At 47.2% G+C, this 19398-nt stretch overlaps 1 protein-coding gene across 6 annotated transcripts in view; it reads left to right on the forward strand.

Annotated features, from left to right (window-relative positions):
• The first annotated feature begins 693 nt into the window (after positions 1-693).
• LOC121598112 (protein daughterless) overlaps positions 694-19398 on the forward strand; it is a 68669-nt gene continuing 49964 nt past the window's right edge. For all 6 annotated transcript variants that reach the window (XM_041924688.1, XM_041924690.1, XM_041924692.1 and 3 more), the window contains exon 1: positions 694-1876. In XM_041924688.1, the coding sequence (XP_041780622.1) occupies positions 1792-1876 (85 nt within the window). In that variant the 5' untranslated portion in view covers positions 694-1791. The remainder of the gene's footprint in view (positions 1877-19398) is intronic.

Below are 19398 nucleotides of genomic sequence, written 5' to 3' on the forward strand. Positions count from 1 at the left end.
TGTCACGTCGGTTTGTCGGTGTTTTAAGTGTATTAAGTTTATGAACAAAAAATGTCCAAAAAATTAATGGACAATCCTCGAAGCAAATTGTATTGTCTTGACATTAGATCTGTCAAATTTAGGAAACCGCGTATGTCCGATTACATATGAGTAATACGGACGTCACACGAAGCGTAAACTTTGGCGTAAACTAAATTTCAGCCATACAACCCTATAATCTTTTGACAGGAAGTTTACACTCTCCCATACAAATCAAGCGTAAACTTTTTGAGTTTACGCTTCGTGTGACGTCCGTATAAGTCGAGAACCGCGTAATTCGGGCACATACTGTCCGCTGAATGTTGGATTCGGAACGATGCGGCACCATCTCTGCAAAATATGCCCATCACTATTCTGTTGACAGCGTGCAAAGAAAATGTGTTTGCGAAAATAAAGGAAAAACAAAACACACTGAAGCAAAGCGAGGATTAAAATGTTCCACAAAACATGCAGAAGCATCGCGTGCCGAAAAGGTAAGTCGAGAAGCATCGTCATGTAAAAATAAAATTAAAATTGATGCCAAAAATTACCTATGCCATGGACACTCGCACAACGTGTTCTGAAACCCGCACCATGGGTTATAAACGCTTTCCGCCGCTGTCAAACGAAACAGACACATCGAACAAAACACACCATCTTTATAACCGAGCGTAGGGCGACGAAGCAAAACATTTCGTTCCAACTCGTCGATCGGTGCGCACGTGCGTGCGTGTTGGGTGCGTGCGTGTGTGTGTGTTGCTGCTCAGACGACCCTTACCTTACCTTACCCGTGCGTGTCACAAACGGTGCGCTTTCCCCCGCTGGAGCGCGTGTGTGTAGGCGTGTATGCGGATTTGTTTGTTGGCAAAGTTGGCTTCCCATCGATAGGTCCCAAACGCCAGCAAGAGAGCGCGTCTTGGCACGCTGAAAACGCTGATCCGTGATCCCCGAGCTGGTAGTGTGTGGTCGTCGTGTGTGCGTGTTTGTGTGTGCACGCTCGCTAGTGTGTGGCGTGCGCCTTCGATGGTTTTGGTGTGGTGCACTCTGTGCGTGCGCCAGCAGTGAGAGACGACCGTAAAAGGGAGAAACCCCGCGCGCCCTCGCATACCCGTGCGCGCGCGTTTGTGTTTGTGTGTGTGTGCGGAACACACGGGGTCTCACGGAGAAGAGTTTCCAAGTTTTCCACCGTACAATTTCCACCATACCCCCGGATTGGATACGCCGAGATAAAGAGAGAGAGCGAGAGAGAGAGAGAGCGAGAGAGAGAGATTTCTAGTGCGAGAATAAGCCGTTGTGTGGTACTGCTGTGCGTGCGCGCCCGTGTGTGCGCAAGGTTTTACTTTTTGATATTATTTCCCCGCCCCCGTCCCGTCCCCTGCCCTGCCCAGCCAGTGCGCATTCGTTCGCATTCGTCCCAGTGCGAAAGGGGCGGCGGGTGGTGTGTGCGTGTGTGAGTAGTGTGTGCGGCAGCAGCCAAGTGTGTAAGTGAGAGAGCGCGTGCAATTGCTTGTTCGTGCGTGTGTGTGTGTGCGTGCGTTTGCACTGTTGTTGCTGCTGGTGGTGCTGTATGGTGTTGTGTTTCTTCACGAGCGCTGCTGCTCTGTTGCTGTTGCCATCATCATCATCATCATCATCATCGCCGTTAGTAGGAAGCGCGGCTTTGAGATCATCTCTCCGTGTTTCGGTTGTGTGTGTCGCGCTGTGGTGTGTAGTGCACTAAAGCACCAGGGAAAACTCTCACATTAAACCCCCGCTACGCCCGGATTCGCTAAAATGGCCACGAGCGACGACGAACATTTCCATCTGTACGAGGTGTTTCAGAATTGTTTCAATAAAATCGCCAACAAGCAGCCGCCTGGTAAGTGTGCGAAACTTCTCTTCCCTTTTTACCATCATCAGCATCATCATCATCATCATCAACACAGCATCTCTTCGTCATGTTGCTGCTTGGTGTCGTGAATTCGTGAATAATGACGGAACGGTGTGCGTGTGTGTGTGTGTGTTCTCGCGCTCGACCGACCGTGCGTGCGTGCGTGCGTGCAAGTGAAAGAAAGAGCGGTGTAAATACACGCACGAAACGGTTCTCGGAAAACACTCACACTCGCACACACACTCAATGTGTGTATGCGTGTTTTTAATGTCCGTTGAGCAGCAAAGGTTTTTTTACCCTGTTCGCCTTCGCTCTTCCCGTCTCTGTTTTATCATTTCGCATCGCAACGGACGGGACACGCACACATACATTTACCCAGTTGTGAGCGGGAAGGGCAGACACAAAAAAGGGTCGCCCTTTTCGCTTTCGCTCACTCCTTCGGCCTGCTGCGAATTATGTGTGCGGGAAGAAACGACGGCTCTCGCACACTGGGCAAGAAAGAAGAAGAATCCCTCTTCGCACACATCCACACACAATCATACATAATGCATGTTCCGTCCCGTTCTCGCTCGATCGAAATGCGTGCGTACTTGCTGGGCTATGTGTGTGTGTGTGGGGTGCGAGTGTATCAAACAAACGCTGCAAATAGAGGGGGTAGGAGTGTGCGTGCGTGTTTGTGTATATGTGTGTGTGTGCAATGTTACAGTCGATTAGGTTTTGACTGGCTTTTGGCTTCTTTTTTTTGTCTTCGTTGCTTTGCTTTGACTCGTTTTCTCGTGAACCGTGCGCACAGTGGGTGCGGGAGAGGGGTGGACGACGACGACGGCGGCGGAGGGAAGCTGAAACGGTTTTTATTTTTCGTTCCTCTCATCTGGTGAGGAAGAAAATAATCATCATCCGGATAAATGATGCTCGTCGGTATGAAAAACCTTCATTTTTCACATCCACGCTCGGCAATGAAGCGAACGGCAAAAGGAGAGGGCAAGAGTTTCTCGTTCATTCCATCCTGTCAAACTGCTGCTGCTGCTGCTGCTGTCGTGGGCGACTTTGTGTTCGGGGCGCTGTTGCGTTTTGCGGTGGAAAAGTAACCCCCACCCCGCCCTTTTCCTTCTCTAGCATACCCGCCCCATACTCACACAACCATGATCGGTGGAACGTTTGCAAGAGAGAAGGGCCATGTGTGTGTGTGTGTGTGCTGTGTGTGGGGGTGCATTGTTGTTGTCTCATGTTGCAACACGACACGAAGTTGATAGAGAAAAAAACAACACACAAGATGAACGGACGGCACGGGAAAATTGTCATCCAAAGTATGGGTGCTGTTTTGATAAAGTGCGTCGCACAATGAAATCGAGTGAGAAAACACACAGACACACACAGGGATACATTTTCATCTCAAGAGATTCATCTTGAAGGATGAGCAAGACAGAGAGAGAGAGAGAGAGGGAGAGCGAGAGCGAGATGCTGTGAGCAGCGGTAGATGCTACTAATACTGTCGCTTGTGTACTACTGCGCGCGATTACTACTACAAACACTCGCTTGTGTCTCCTCCTTCCCACTCTCAAGAAAACCTCGCATCGCAAACGCGCCGTTTTTTTGCGCAAAACGAGGAATTGCAACGAGTAAAAAAGGAACAAAAAAAAAAGCATTGCAATGAATCTTTTTATAAATATTTTGATTTGTGCCGCAAAAGAGGAAAAGGGCGACACGAAAAAAACCGGAAAAATGATGAAGCTATCGCTCTGTCTACCACTTTGTAAATAACGATAAGGGAGCATCGAGATGAAGATTTGGAATTCCCTTGGAGCAGCTGTTGTTGGATTCCAACAAAACCATTCTAAGTCCAAGTCACCACCGCTTTCCACCGCTTTCCCGGCGACGGGTCCCAAAATCGAGCGCGCTTGAGCAAATATTGTTGCCGTTGTGTCATGCCTGCAGCACCAAGGACCTGTCAGATGCAAACGGAACTCTGTGTATGTATGTGCTGTGTGCTGTGTATTTGTCGCCCAATGTTGTGCCCACAACGCGCGCGTCACCATTCTGGCAGGGAAAGGCAATCTTTCACCCTCCCCCGTCCGGCTTTGACGTTTCCGTATATTTTCTTGCGTGAAAGGAGCTCTTGAAGAGGTGGAGAATGAGGAGGAGGAGGAGAAGGGCAGAGGAGGCCATGTTGTGGGGAGCATGCAAAAGCCTACTTTGTTGTCGCACACTTAGGCAAGACGCAAAACTTTGTTTCTTAATGAGTTGTCCGGCCTTGTCAACTGGCGGCTGGCGGTGGCTTAAATAGAAGGAGATTGGGCTAACCATTGAAGGGGGGGTGGGGGGGGGGAGAGATTGGTGGGAGTTCGAGTTCAAGGATGTGAAGTATATTACCCCTTTCGCGTACGAAATAGTGTGGTTTTATATGACCCCACATTGAAAGGCAGTCTCATTGCCCATAAGGCTCTCTGTTTCTCTCTCTCCCTCTCTTTCGCCAACTCTCGGGAGAAATGTCTTCACCACTATCACCCCTTTGCCAAACGTCTACGGTAAGGTTGTGGCGGCCTGTGTGCAGCATGTCCCATATTTATGTCTTATTCAATGTCGTCTCGTCGTGCATAATGTGGCGTTTTCCCTGAGCCTCTCCACACCGGACACGACGACGAATGCTCTCCAGCCCTTTTGGAAAACAGTGCCCGCAGCAGTTTTTTTAATTCCGCATCACCACCGCGTGCGTGTTCCGTTTGGTTGTCATGGTGCTTCATCCATTGCTCCATACGCCAGAGCATGTGAATGGCATTTACGCCTCGCCATCCTCCGTGCAGCGGCGTCGAATAAGGCATTCGAAGCTGTCAAAAAGTGAGAGTCAAGTCAACCGCAAAAGTCCCTCGTACCAGGGTGGTGGAAGGAAAACCCAGACACACACACACTCTGTCTTTGAAGCGCGCACACATCCACGGACGGACCACGAGTTTACCGAGCAGTATCCGAGAACCATTGGGATCTCGGAAATGCCGCACATTGTCTTTATCATCATCGTGATGCTCTACCTTTTTGTCTCACGAGGCTGGAAAAATGAGCAAATAATAATACAATCTTCTACAATAGGCGAACAGTATGCAAACGATGAAAAGCGGTGAGCGCATGTTTTCTTCCTTTGCAAGCGGCATCAAGTCACTTCCAGCGCTCTGCCACCTTTCCCCGTACGGGTGAACAAGCTCTGTGTGGTTCGCAGTGCCTGGTTTGTGAGAGTCTCGCCCTGCTGACTGAAGATGCCAGCAGAGGGAGAGTTTTGTAGCGTCTTCTAGCAACAACAAAAAGAGGCCGTCTTCATCTGGCGAGAGCTGGTGAGCCACTCTGCTTATAGGCAAAGGTATCGTTTGAGTGTTTGTGTGTGTATGTTTTTATGCTCTTTCTTGTGCTATTGTGTCGTTGTAAAATGCGGAACGTACACTACTTGGCAAGGCGAAGGAAACTAAGTTGTCAAACAATAGTGTCTTTTTTTATATTTCGCCTCCGAATGGAGCTTTTACAATGGCTGCGCATACTGTCGCTTCGGATAAGGGCTCGCAAGGGAGCGGGAATGTAGGCCAGACAGAGCTGTTCCTATCACCAACGAAACTGCATGGCCAGGGAACGAACGAACGAACGAGCAGTGGGAAAGGGTTGTCATGGAAGGAAATAGAAGGACATAGAAAAACATAGTTTTGTATATTGCTCTTAATGCTTCAATTACAGAACCATATTGAAAAATGTAAAAATACATAGTTCAGCACTATGTGGTGTTTATAGCTCTCCAAATAGGTGAATATTTAAATTTTCTTCCTTTAGCTATTACAAAATTAAAAAAATTCAAGATACTGTATAAAATGTGCTACGTTTTAGTCTAGCTGAGTATGCGGTTTAATGTAACCCTTCTTTTTTGTGATTTTAATTTTATTTCATTGTAAAAGTCTCGTTTTATTTTTAAACCATAGATTGTGACGAATAGACGGCTTCTATGGATTTTAAATAAATACTTAAACTTATTTCTCAAAGTGATTAGAGTGATTAAATAATTGATTACTCGATTTAAATTGAAGAATTTTTCCGAACACAGTTTCATAAAGTAAATACTCCAAGAATAACTGGACAGATGACCCCCGAGATAAGACTGTATTTGGGACGGAAAAAATGTCCCAAATCAATTTGTCAGGGACAAAACTTAAAAGCTTCCAAACCACAGGTTATAACTGTCCAAATCAAAATCGTTATATCCGCAAATCGCCGTAACTCGACAGGGTCGTATCTCGCCTGTATATCTATTGGAGTCTTTGAACTGTCCAAAATGTGTGCCTTAGAAACACAAATTTATATTTTAGAGTTGAAAACTGGTGACGTTTAGACACAATTTAACGAAAACTACTGTATTCGTAGAAATATATTTCCATCTCCAATTTCCCCAACCTCCATTGAAATTCCAAAAAATCTTCATTTTTCTGGAACGTTCGAGGAAGAGTTGTTTGTTTCATCAAACTGCTTCAAAAGAGCTCGAGGATGCAATTCTTGAAAATCCACTTTATCAACAACGGTTTCTACATTGTTGCCTGTAATCCTCTAGCCCTCCTAAAGACACTGTGCGCAATTATTCGAAAACACATTTAGTTTTACAGTTTTATCGAGCGACGGCGTCTTTGGAGGGTGCACATTTCAAGTCGACGCCTTATTTACGCATGTTTTCCGGTTGAAACAATTCCAAAGTCGAAGAAGAGTGGGAGGGGAGAAGCGTATGAATCAGCCCAGCGCCACCCAGCGATAGCAAGAAGACCAACACCAACCCTCTACAATGATTATACAATCAAAGTGTCTCAGCTTTGAACAACATCAACAGCAACAAAAAAATAGTGCATTACAATAATGTTGCCAAGCGTATGTGTGTGTGTGTGGCTTATGATAAGTTATGCTTTTGCTACAACATGCGGCGTGCATTCTACAGCGAAACGGCATACCGAACGTCCGATAATTCATCATTTACTACCGTAGTAATCGCCGTAGTAGGCTATGAGAAAATTGGTCAAGAAATGGTCATAAAACTGTCACATTTCGCGACGCATCCATTAGTTTGGTGCAAGCAGCGGGAGGCAGGGGAGGCGCTGATAGAGGAGCATATCGTTTGCGGCGGGGGAGAAGGCAGCACAAATGCTGCACAAACGTGTTTTTCGGGTGGAAAGGATTTGTGCACACGACGCCGGTGTCTAAATGGCGTAATTTCTGCCGTTGTTTTTCGCGACCGATCGCGGCCGTTTTATATTTATGGGAGACAATTATAAATGGGTACTTGTCACATACGCACATACGATGACGCCCTGGGAGAGGGGTGGGGGGGGGGGTGTTGAGAAACTGGTGTGAGAGGCACTTACGCACACACGGGTCACCGGGATTTCGCAACAGCTTTGGGTTTTCCCTTTGCGCGCAGTTTCTTGCGTCCAAAAAATCGCTCGCAATCCATGGTTGGGCCTCGCTAAGAAAGGGGTAGGATTAGCAGGGGAAGAGGAAGGTACACAGCATACATGCATTATGCTAACGGACCGTTAATCTTTTTCAAAACTTCCCAAAAGGTAACCCCGCGAGAGACACCAATGGGCATGGGGTGGAGCGCTTCTATTACTTTTCCTTTTATTTTTCCCCTCGCAAGACTCCTTAACCGCATGCGTGTGTGTGTACATGTTGCCTTCATTCCGAGCCAGTCTTATCTTTTGACGCTGGTTGTTTTTATTGGTCGTCGTCCCTCCGGTCGATAGAGGAGGGCAAGCGCGCTGTGCTCCCCCCATTGCTAATCGAATTACGAAGGAAGTGTGTGTGTGTGGATTTGCAGCCTACATCCCAAGGGGGAAGTGGGTGTGGAGGGTCCCCTTCCCCCTCCGAGGGGGGATATCGATGCAAAGGAATAGAAACATCAACCAATCAGCCTGTGGCCTATCTCGCGCCCTCTATCAGTATCAGCCAGTCGAACCACAGACGCTAAAGATAAACGTTCCAGCGATCCGGCGGGAGTAAAAAAGGGCATTTTGAAGTGAGCACAACACTCGGCATGGACACAGACACACACACACACACACACACACACACACACACACACACACACACACACACACACACACACACACACACACACACACACACACACACACACACACACACACACACACACACACACACACACACACACACACACACACACACACACACACACACACACACACACACACACACACACACACACACACACACACACACACACACACAGATAGTATGTGTATTTGCAGATTAATGGTGTGACTCCGATTGCTAGCCCAGAGGACAGAGGAAGGCAGCACTCCGTTGGTCGTCGTTGTCGTCATTGAAGGCCCTTTTTCAAAGGCAACTTTGGCCGATTAATCGAAAGCGCGAGATTAGTCTGGAAGTGGGTCCCTTGCCCACTACTCCCCCTCTCTAACCCAGGGCATCTCCCTGAGTTGCTGTATTTTGTGTTCGGTTGATAAAAAAAACAGACCATTGCACAAATAAACGTTCGCTTCTCTCACCCATCGCAACCTGGCTGTGTAGACCTGGCTGTTGCCATTTGCTGCTGCTGGCCCGCTGCTGCAGCATTGCTGATTTATAATCGAACCCTCTTGCTCCCCGCCTAGAGCTTGCAGCACCGTTTGTTGGAGCGAGATCTGGCTTCGAGCGAAAGACTGCGCAGAGACGATAACAGTCGAGTTCTGATGGCGATATCTGTGCAACATCTACTAATCAAGGAATCTATGAGATATGGCAGCATTCTTCTAACTCTTGGGTATCGGAAAAAAATAGACAAATTGGCCTTGTTTTTGTTTTTGGGCACCGGGGTACAAAAACACGAGTAGCGATCGGGCGAATGGTTAAAGAAGTGAGCGAACTACTGGAATGGAATCTCGCTCTTCACGGTTTTTATACCGATTTGGTGCGGAGTAAAAGCATACTTTTCGGTTCTGCTTCATTTGTCTTCGGCCACACAGTGAGTGGGCACAGTGAATCATTTCTCATTTACGTTGCCATGTGGGAGGGAAGGAATGAAATGGAGAGAAAAAAATAACACCTAAAAACCCGAAAGCTGTCCGGTGCTATTATGAATATTTGCATGTCCGAAGCTTGCACGGCCCGAAGTTGACAGCGGGGAGAACTAATTGTATGTCGCACTCTTTGGATGCAATAATCTGCACCCACCAACCTCTCACCCGGTGGAGTTGGACGCATTTGCTCCATTTGTTTTATCCCTTTTGCTTCGCCTTTCGCCCCATTCGTTTCCATTCAGCGCAGCGCATTGGATTTTTCGCGCAGTGTGGTGGTGAATGTGTTGGGCTGGATTTATGATAAATCTTAACGCCCCGTCACACCGTCCATTGAATTAAAGCCACATTTTTACCACATCTCTGTGGCATGGCTTAAACCTTCGGCCCCAGCGTTATCGAACCCCTCGCTGTCTTCAAGAGCTTCTTATTCAACGCACCATTTGGTTTCCCCTTTCGGAGCCGCTTATCACGCGGTGAGTGAACGGTTTTATATACACCCTCAGTGGACCGCCGGCGGGTGGTGACTAAATCGAGTGGTGTTGTCGGGCTTTGGGTCGAAAAATTCACTACCTTCTAATACCACAATACACTGACGACAACGGCTGCTGCCGCGCGCCACCTTGACAGAACACCCTGCGTGGAAGGAATTGCATCAGCGCATGATGAGGAATGGTGTTGTTATTTTTGTGTGTTATCATTTGCTAATCGATAAGCGCGAGACCTTTTTTTTCGTGGCGAATCGTCAAACAGATAGCAATGTGTGACTCGCAGTCCCCGGCGCGGGAATTCCACCAGTCCGCGCGTGTTGAGAGTACCCATCCGGACTCAACAACTATTAGGTTAACGATAATAATCAACCGTTTCGACGATCGATTTTGATTCCGGGCTGGCTTCGGCTCTGCGTGGCTCGGGAGGGTGTCGAAGGGTGAGACCCCCAGAGACACCCACGGTTGTATGTGCGTGTCTTTTGCCTCTGCTTGGTCGTGCGATTGTATTCGCGACCCAGAGAGAGGGCCCAGTGTGTGTGTCGGGAGGCCTATCAATTATCATTCACCCTTCATATCGCTGTGCTGTAGTGCGCCGTCGACGACGCCCGATGGCTTGCGGACATGCTTGTGGTGTGCCACTGTCGCGGGCAGGAGGAGAAGGAAACAACCCTTCATCCCCTACCCCTACAACTAGTGCGAGAAGGATACTATGTGTCAGAGCACTGGCAGTAGCGAGGTCCTCCCATCGAACACAAAGTGTTGTTCGGTTGGTACCCCCGGTTTGTTTGGCCCCTGATACAAAAATTATAACAAGAATGCGTCAACCCACCCACCCCATTGCCAGACCCCAAACGTTAACCTTCGAAAGGATTTCGAAGCGGGTGAAGATATCAATGTGAGAGGGTGGCCAGGGAGACAGGGTGGTAATTATCGTTCGGATTAAAACGCACGATGGAAAGGAGGAGGTCGTGTGGGCCCGTGTGGGGGGTAGCATTAAGTAAAGTATTCCCTTTCGTCCGAACGCTGCCGGTTAAATGGCTGGCGATTATTATAATTGTATCGCGTATCGCTTTTAATTCGATCGATGATAAGGGAGGATCAGCGTGTGAACAGAATCGTTTACTCGTCTGGTGTGTATGTGTGTGTGTGTGCGTTGCTAGTTGGGAGGTTATTGTAGGGGTTTGGAGTAAAAGGAGTAACTGCAACGTTAATGTGTCGTTTTACTGTTTTAAACTTACGTACAGCTCCCGAGACATGTATTTTGAACCTTTTAATTATTCGCTAATATGAGTACGATTGAATCTTTTTAGATGGTGTTTTGTGGCACCAAGCTAACATGCGTTTTATATTTTTGTAAAGTTTAAATTCAGACCGAAAAGACAATTTTTATTATTAATATTGATCGTCTGGTTGGCGTTGTTTTCGCTACACATGATGTCCAAAATAGTCTACCAACAACACTTATTGCTCAGAATAGTGTACTTCTTATTGGCTAGTTAACTTATTGATCGTACGACTGCGCTCATGGTGCCGTGGTTAGTGCGTTGTGTTATTACCCCATCGCCACTGGATCGATTCTCAACACGATGTGGGGTCTACTAATGGATGATCTTTCTTGTGTTGGTGTTATCTGATTGTTCTTAAGCCTTTGTAATTCTATTTAAAACATCATCATCAGATGGTCTTTTACAGTTAAACAAGAAGATGAAAAGAAATTTGCTTGAATTTTGTTGTTGATCCCAACCCAACCAACCAAACAGCTTTGGAAACGCCAATTGTGCTAAATGAATCTCAGCGTGCTCTTCTTCGTTTTATTATTTTTACATTTTCATACCCTTTCAATATACCGTTGCCGACAGCCTTTTTAGCGACAATGCTAGTCTTTGATCGCTCGGCATCGCTTCCTCGTCTTTGAACATTAACCACATGTGTGGTGTTCGCTTTCGGTTTCATCCAGCTCCTCCGCCAAGTCACGTTCGTTCAGTGAGTCATTTCTAGTTCTGTCCTCAGGTACACACATGGACACAACCCGTCAGTGAGAAGGTACAACTAGAGACAACACAATTAGATGCACAAAACAGTAGAGCACGCAATTGTGTGTGGATGACGCTTGATCCGAGCAATTGTGTGTTAACGAACACAGCCCGGAGAACGCGTTTTCGAGAAGCTGTTGATGTGCTGTGGCTAACCGTTTTGGCTATTTATTCTGTGGTCCAACTTCCGCTTGGTTCGATCTTTCTACTTCTCGCTCTCTATATCGTCGCGCTGCGTGTCCTCTGCACTGCCGTCTGAACGAATGTTTTTGTTAGCCGTGCGCGATCATTACACCGTAAGGGGTGCTTGATGCCGACAGACGATGGCGGTGTGTACTGCCTCGCTTGCCTCTCCCCCGGAATGTGCTCTCTAGTCTTTTCTTGGTCGTTCTTGTGTGTTGTGGCTCTGCGAAGGAAGAATCGAACCATCAACGCTCTCCGCCTCCCAGCCGAGTTTTGAACGGTGGCAGTATTAATCGCGCTTCTCCTCCGATCCGCCTATGGGTCCGCTTGCTAATGTTTGTTGTTTTTGTCCAATCTCTTCTCCCACATCTCGCGCACGCATGCCACAGCCCCCTGTCTGGCCTTCTCCTGGCCGTGCTAGATCACAAACAAAACAGTGTGTATATCGATCCAGCTTCAACAATCCACCGTTTTGGTCATGCTCCCGCGTGTGTCTCACTGTATGTGTGTGTGTGTCGAAGAGATGAACACATGCAGTGGTAGAAGAGAGAGGGAGTGTATGTTGTTTAGGGTTGCGTGTGCAGCGAATGATCATCATTATAATATTTCTCTACCCTTCCGCTCTCCGCTTAACGATCGCTGCCCTCCCACCCTTCAAATCATTCGAGATCATCTCATCGTCCCCTCTCCTGCCCAATTCACCACCCCACGCTACTGGAAAGCGCGTTCTTAGGTTTCACTTTCTTCGTTTTGCGCGTTCGCCGCTTGCTCTCTCTCCTCTGTGCGGCGGAATCGTAGAATGTCGTTGAAATTAGCACCACGCGCAAGTATCGCGCGCGCATGCATAAACGGATCAGGCGGGGTGAGGGGTGAGTGAATGGATTATTTTTTTTAATACCCTCCCTTGCACGCGTACCCCCACGAACCGCTCACCAAGGGAGGAAGAATCGCGCGTCGTCGCTACGGCTGGGCCCTGCGGGCGAGAGAGTTCGGCGCGCGCGCGCGCGGGCAATGCGCTGTCGTTCATGCGTTTAATTATTGATCCAATGGTTTTTAGCCTTCTTCTTGGTGCTGTGGAGGTTGTTCCATGCGGCAAGAGAACGTTTTGCCCCTTTCTATCGGGTTACTAAGTAAGCGGAAAAAAGCTAGTAAGATGTAGCCGATGATCAGACATCATCGTGTCCAAGTGGTGTGAGTAGGGAAGAGAGAGATATATCGCAATGATCCAGTGGGGCGAGCAGTTTGGAAGTCACCCAGCATCAGCGCAGTTTGTCGGTGGAAGTATCATGCAATCTTTGGCCCTTTTTTCTCGAGCCGCAAACCGAGACTTCTACACCGACGTTTGTCTCTTTGTATCTCGTACCGTCATCATCATCAGCATCATCGATCGTGAACGACCGCGGATCGGTCTCACACTGGATGCTTCTTTGTATGAGGCCCCAACCGTTTTGTGGCGTTGCGTTTTTTTCTCATTTAATTATGAGCACCCGATGGGTTGATATTTTTTAGCTACATCACTGTTGGTAGAGACTTTAGCGGGAGGAGCGAGCATACGCACACACACACACAGGACCGCGGGAGGCATGATGATGCGCGATCAAAAACATAAATAATGAAATTATGGCCTTTTTCTTGGACTGTATTTTTGGAAATCATGCTTCTCCTTTGTTTGTGTCTGCGCGCATTGCAATGCTTTGGTTCATGGCTCGATGTTGTTGTTGCTCATGGCGTGGCAGATATTGCTTTCTGTTGCCACTGGGGTCTTCTAGCTCTAGGAGCAAGAAGAGATGATCTCGGCACTCTGGACTCTGTTGTTTAACCATATTTATCCTCGTGGGGATGAGTTCTTTCGGTCGTGTTTTCATTCTTTGTGCGTTTCGTCTTTTTTTTCTGAAGCGCTCCTCAGGGCCGTCAACTTCTTGGGTTGTGTGTCCGCAAAAAATAAAAAGAGTGTGTCGCACTTCCCCAGTCATTTGGTCCATTATTTATCGCTGTATGATTCCGTGTGCTCTCGACACTTTCGTCTTGTTGGGTGCGCGCGCTTGATACTGTGAAAGTGAGTGTGATACGCGGACTAGGGCAGGCTGAGGAGTAATGGTCACTGATGACCTACTGTTGCAAGGCTTAACGAAAATGAAAAAAATAACTTCTTTAATAATATTAGTTGTAGGTTAATTTGGTTTCGAATTCTCAGGAATTGAGAAGTGAGTTGCCACCACACTCATCTAGATTTTGATCGAAAGCTTTTTACACCGTTTACACTTGCAGGATTTGGAACTAATAGTAATTTATGGAATGCAATTTCTATTTTAGGCAATCCTAACATGTATTCACCAAACCCTGAAGAATCTTACTATGTCAACCTTGTGTCAAACTTCTTTTGGATTCCGTTGTGTTATCTTGATGTCTGAAACCCCTAAAAACACAATTCAAATCTGCTCGAAACAAATAGTGTGAAGTTGGTAGTAAACTGCTCGAAAATGTGAATCTTTAGCTACGATATCTCGAAGAGTCTCAAAGTTTTTGCAAAAATATTTGAAAGACTTTGAAGTTTTTAAATAATGTTACAAAATAGTAAATCTAGTAAAGTTCTGTTTTTGATAGAAATAATAACATGAAAATAACTCAGAAAGGTTATAGATGCCTATATAACTGAAGTAATGCTTCATATCAGCCAACAACGGGCCAATCTTGTTTGACCAATGAAATCTAAAACAAGTTCTTAACATTTGAATTGGATTCCTTGTGTGTTCCTAGTAGTAATTGCTGTAATGATCTTTGAAAAAAAGGAATTTTGTATGATCGCATTGCACCATCTTCGACTATCCCACTGTAGCAATAACGATCATTCTCGATGCTACAAAACTGAAGATCACTTGCAAAAAAAAAGAAGGCCAAAATAAAAACACATGCAATAAATATACTTTTCTTTACGCGGGGTGTGTGAGTGTGCTATGTGTCCATGGAGCGGAAGAGATTGACATTTTTTTCCAACCCATTTCATATACTATTTCATAGCAGTAAGAGGGGGGTTGCCGGGGGACAACACACCATTATCTTCATCGTGGGTTACACTCTCATGCCAGCTAAAGGGTACATTAAAGACGGAGCGCGGTCCGCTCCACCGGGGATTAGCCGCGATCCTGCCCTGGATGGAGGAGACTAGAGCACTTGGAGGGTTTGGTGTGGTGACAGGTTTACGCAAACCCAATGGCGCGCTGCGCGCTCATTCTCGCTGTGTAGCGGGCCGTTTCGGTTGCGTCGCGTTTAGAAAATTTATGGTCCGCTGTCTAATACTGGCTGGCCTGGCTATCATTCCCGGCTGGGGGGAGTTTTTTTTTGGGTGGCGATTCCGGAGTGTCTTTGGCAGCAGACGGCAGTAGGAACTACTTTACGATTGGTGCTGGCTTTAATGGAATCATCGCCAACTTCTCGGAAATCAACCCGAGCAACAACTACGGCCAAGCAACTCTGTTGGCAAAAATCAAGATAGCTTCCCCCCCAATATTTGCGGACGTGTTGGGTGATCAATTTATGATTTCCTCCGGCACACTCTGTAAACGGCCAGCTCAAGCTCCACCCGATGTGTGTACCACGGTATGGCACGTCTCCCGCAAAGTGTAAAGAATGATTAAAACGAGGAAAAAAGGCCAAATCTACGTCATAATAAAATAGTTTTGCGTTTAAATCAATTTTCCTCGCTTTTACAGTAAAATCCCGAGTATAATACTGGGAGGAGGGGATCGTGTGTTATTTAATTTCCTGCGCTCGAAATGGTGTGTGAAAAGCAATTGGACGCACGATGATTATCCCATTTTACTATGCTAGGGGGGAGAGACCTCGTCCATCTCTCCTACCCATCGCTTGCAAAGACAAGGCGTAAAATTGAATTAGACTAGCTCGTCTCTTTCGCGTGTATGTGTGTGTATGTGTGTGTGTGTGTGTGGAGCGCACTTCGGGAGTAACAAATTGCGCTCAACATTTTCCTTTGATTTATGCCTCGTGCTTGCATCCTCCACTGCGCCCCCAACGAGCGGGCTGAAGGAGGAGGCAGCAGAGGGCGAGATCGTCGTCATTTGGGCGTTGATGTATGCTGTCGTCATTACGATCATGGCCAACGTTGTCCGCCGTGAAGTGGATCCCTGTTCTAGAGACATCTTCGGCTCTCCTTTCTCTCTGTCTCACGCACGGCTGTGTTGCAAAAGGGAGAAAAAAGAACTAAAACAACGCGCCACCACCACCCTTGGGACGCGCGAGACCATCGTTCGGAAGTGTGAAAAACTAATGCGTGCGTGTCTGTGTGTGTGAGTGAACGATGCCACAGCATCACAGCGGCGCGCATTTTACGGCGGAAAAAGGAGGAAAATTAGTAATAGTGTAGCACCACAGTAACGAGAGGCACCGCTTGGTTGTGTTTGGTTGCCTGTGGGAAAACACAGTCCTGCGAGAGAGGAGGAGAGGTGTGTGTATGGTGAGACGGGCCAGCAGAAGGAAGGAAGATGATTTTGAATTACTATTTATGATTTTATATCGCAGCGTGTTGGCTTTTTTTTTTGCTGTTCGACCCGCTACAGCTTTCCTTGTTCTTTCTCTCGTCGTTTGCGAGCTCACTTTATGACGGGGCATAATTCTTGGGCGTAGTTTCTTCGAACGATCTTCTTGTGTGAGAGCGATTGTTGAGGGAAGGAAAAGATGCCACCGTAAAAAAAAGTCGTGGCGCACGGGAGAGAAGGACGGTTAGAAACGAATCCTCCATGCTGCCTCTTTGGCAAGCATGATCATAAACATTAGGGAGCGGTTCTCGGGCGGCGTTCGGCCGGTTCGGTTGTTGACTGTGGGAAAAGGGCCTACACCGAGCGCCGTGCACCACCGATGCTGTGGCATGAAGAGGGGAATGATATGGAAATTGTGCATCAACAAAATCAAAAGAGAAAAATGCTGGAGGAAAGATGAACGAAAGGAGGAAGGAGGAGGTTCGTTGTGTATATGTTATTTCTTGCCGTGCACTTACACTCTTTCACTCTTCCACTGGCAGGCAAAAAAGGTACGACGTTAAGAGGAGGCCGTACGGAGGGAGTGGGTGCTTAATCCCAATGGATGGCTTTTGCCGTTTTTTCTTTCATGTGTAAGGGAATAATCACTTTAGAAGAAAAAAATGACTTCAGTTTTGACGGGAGAAATTATGAAGCAATAATTTTAAGGTCTTGTTGTTTTTTTGGGCTCATCGTTTCCCGTCCCCGCTTCTGCCCGTAGAGTAGAGGGTGGGAATTCTGGGGCCACAGCAGCATGGACTTTCCCATACATCAATGACAAGCGTGAACTCCTCCTCCTCAATGCACCATTCGGTGCTGTGGAGGAGAATTCTTTCCGCTTAACCCTATCTTTATCCGAATGTTTTGCTTTCCAATACACAAACAGAGAAAGAAAAACAAATCCACCGGGAAAAGGGCCTTCCTCCGAAATCATAATCACCTAACCCGAAGTAAAGGAAAAGCCTCTCTTCGATGCGTCGTGACTGTGAACCGTAATGGAAAAATGTCTTGCCGAAGAACTCTGGAAACTAATTCAGGGAATTTTGCCGGCATTTACTTTTGTCGTTGGAAGTTTTTCCTCTTTGTTTTTCTCGCACTCTTATTCCACACATGTATGTCTCCGTTTAGCACCACAAGGTGTGTGGGGCAGGCAGTGTAGAGCAGTGCTAACTTCTCCATTCTCGATTAATGAGCCCGGAGGAAGTTATTAGGAAGCGTTTGTGTGCGTGGAAGAAACAACCATTTAACTCATTTGCTCTCTCTCTCTATGGTGCTTCTAATGGTCGCTCGGTGGCACAGCAGGACTCTTTCCCTGGTGCCCTTTATCTAATACGATTGCTGCAACAAAACTCAGCCAATCATACAGAGCAAAACATTAGAGGCAAAGTCGTAGGTGGCACAATTGTTTTTTTTTTCTTCTCTTAACTCCAAGAAGGAGGTGGGGTCTCCCAAGACCCCTTTGCAATAACGTCCACTAATGTCTCGTGGGGAGCGGGTGGAGTTTGTTGCGAAATTATTTCTCGAACGATTCCGACTACTAGGAGCAGGAATAGGCGAAAGGGGGCCCTTTTTCACCGTCTCTCGTACAAAAAAACCGCACAGAAGTGGGTCGTTCGATCGGATTTAAACGATCGGGCGTCTTAATCAGCGGTTGGTGGCTTCTCGAGACCAGGCACAGACACACACACACCGACTGCTTCTGGCATACTAGATAGTAATCGCGTACTTTAGGGGCACCCCGTCGGCCCAGTTGTCCTTGCGGAGGTCGGTTGGTCGCGGTTGGACGCTTGCTCTTGCAGTTGCTCTCCGTTGTAAAAGAAACCATTTCCCGCTGCGAATTAGTGGTCCGGCGCAGTGTGGAGATTGTGGAAGCAGAAGGAAAAAACAACAGCTTAAATCATAACACCACCAGGGGAATGAACAAGAGAGAGAGAGAGAGAGGGACTTCGTTTGTGCCCGTTCGTTCCTAAAAGGCATATTTTCTTTACTTGTGCGCCCTTCTGTCCGTTGCTACCTCTGATACCGATGCCGAAGTTTATTAGATGCTGTGGTTTTTGTTAATTTGTAATTGTCCGGTCGGGATATTTTTTTTGTTTTGTTTTTGCTGTTGCACGCGCGCAGACCGGGGATTTTCCCCTGCACCACAGCCCTCGTTTGCAAGCGCGACTTCAAACGCGCCAAGTTATGAACTTTACCTGCACGGTGGCGGTCTTGGTTTGCTTGACTTGGCTTGACTGCCTGAGGTGTTTCTTGTGCGCTGGGCAGCATGATAGAGAGGGAAAAAACGGCGGCATGCGAGCATAACTGCCGTCAGCAGACCGATATCACCCACACGTACACGCAGACCAGCACGCCTACAAGAGCTGTGGGTGATGCTATAGACACTGTAGCAGCAGAGCCAGGGCAAACGTTGCGAAGGGCCCAATGTTGATGAAGGTCGAACAAGATGCGAGAAGAATTCCACTTCTCGGTGTGTTGCAGCCAATTTCGCCTGGTTTCTTTTGGCTTCGCTCCTTCTCGATCTTCTCTCGGTGTACGGGCTTGTGACGTGTGTGTGTGTGTGACGTGACGGACTTGGCCCGACGGCCTTGCCACGATTTTGTCTAACTTATTCTGCAACACGCGGCAGCCCTTCCTCTCGTTTGCGGGATGTTGAACGGCCCCCGCCGGCAGTTGTGTTTGGACAGGCTCGCCGATGATAAACTAAACGCAAACGGGCATGTACCACTGGGGGGAATTTGCAGATGCAGACGCTTAAGATAATCATCTCTCCTCCCTCACGCGCAAGCTTTTCCGCTCCGGTGCAGAACCAAGCGCGGAATTTCCGCGGAATAACAAAATCGATTAGCAGCGCGCTCGTCCGTCTGGGTAATGCCTTGAAATGGATCACTTCATTAACCATCAATTGAGCCATTATGGGAGCAGTCTCAGATGAAATCACCCAACAAGCCTCGTTGTACGCAAATATATACTACTGCACAGTTAAATGGAGGTTAACGTTCGCATGCCCTAATTATAAAATTAGTGGTTTAAGTTTGAGATTTTGAATTTGTGATTTCATGTGATACAATTGTGATATTCTCTGGTGAGGTTGTTTTTATAGGCCATTTGTGATACATTTTCATATTTGTTGATTAACGCGCATATTCTGTTTTGATTTCTACGGGACATGTTTCAAGAAAATGAACTCCAAAGTGAACTTTTCCTGAAGAATCAACAAACAAT

The sequence above is a fragment of the Anopheles merus genome, chromosome 3R (genome assembly GCF_017562075.2).
Source record: "Anopheles merus strain MAF chromosome 3R, AmerM5.1, whole genome shotgun sequence".
NCBI lineage: Eukaryota > Metazoa > Arthropoda > Insecta > Diptera > Culicidae > Anopheles > Anopheles merus.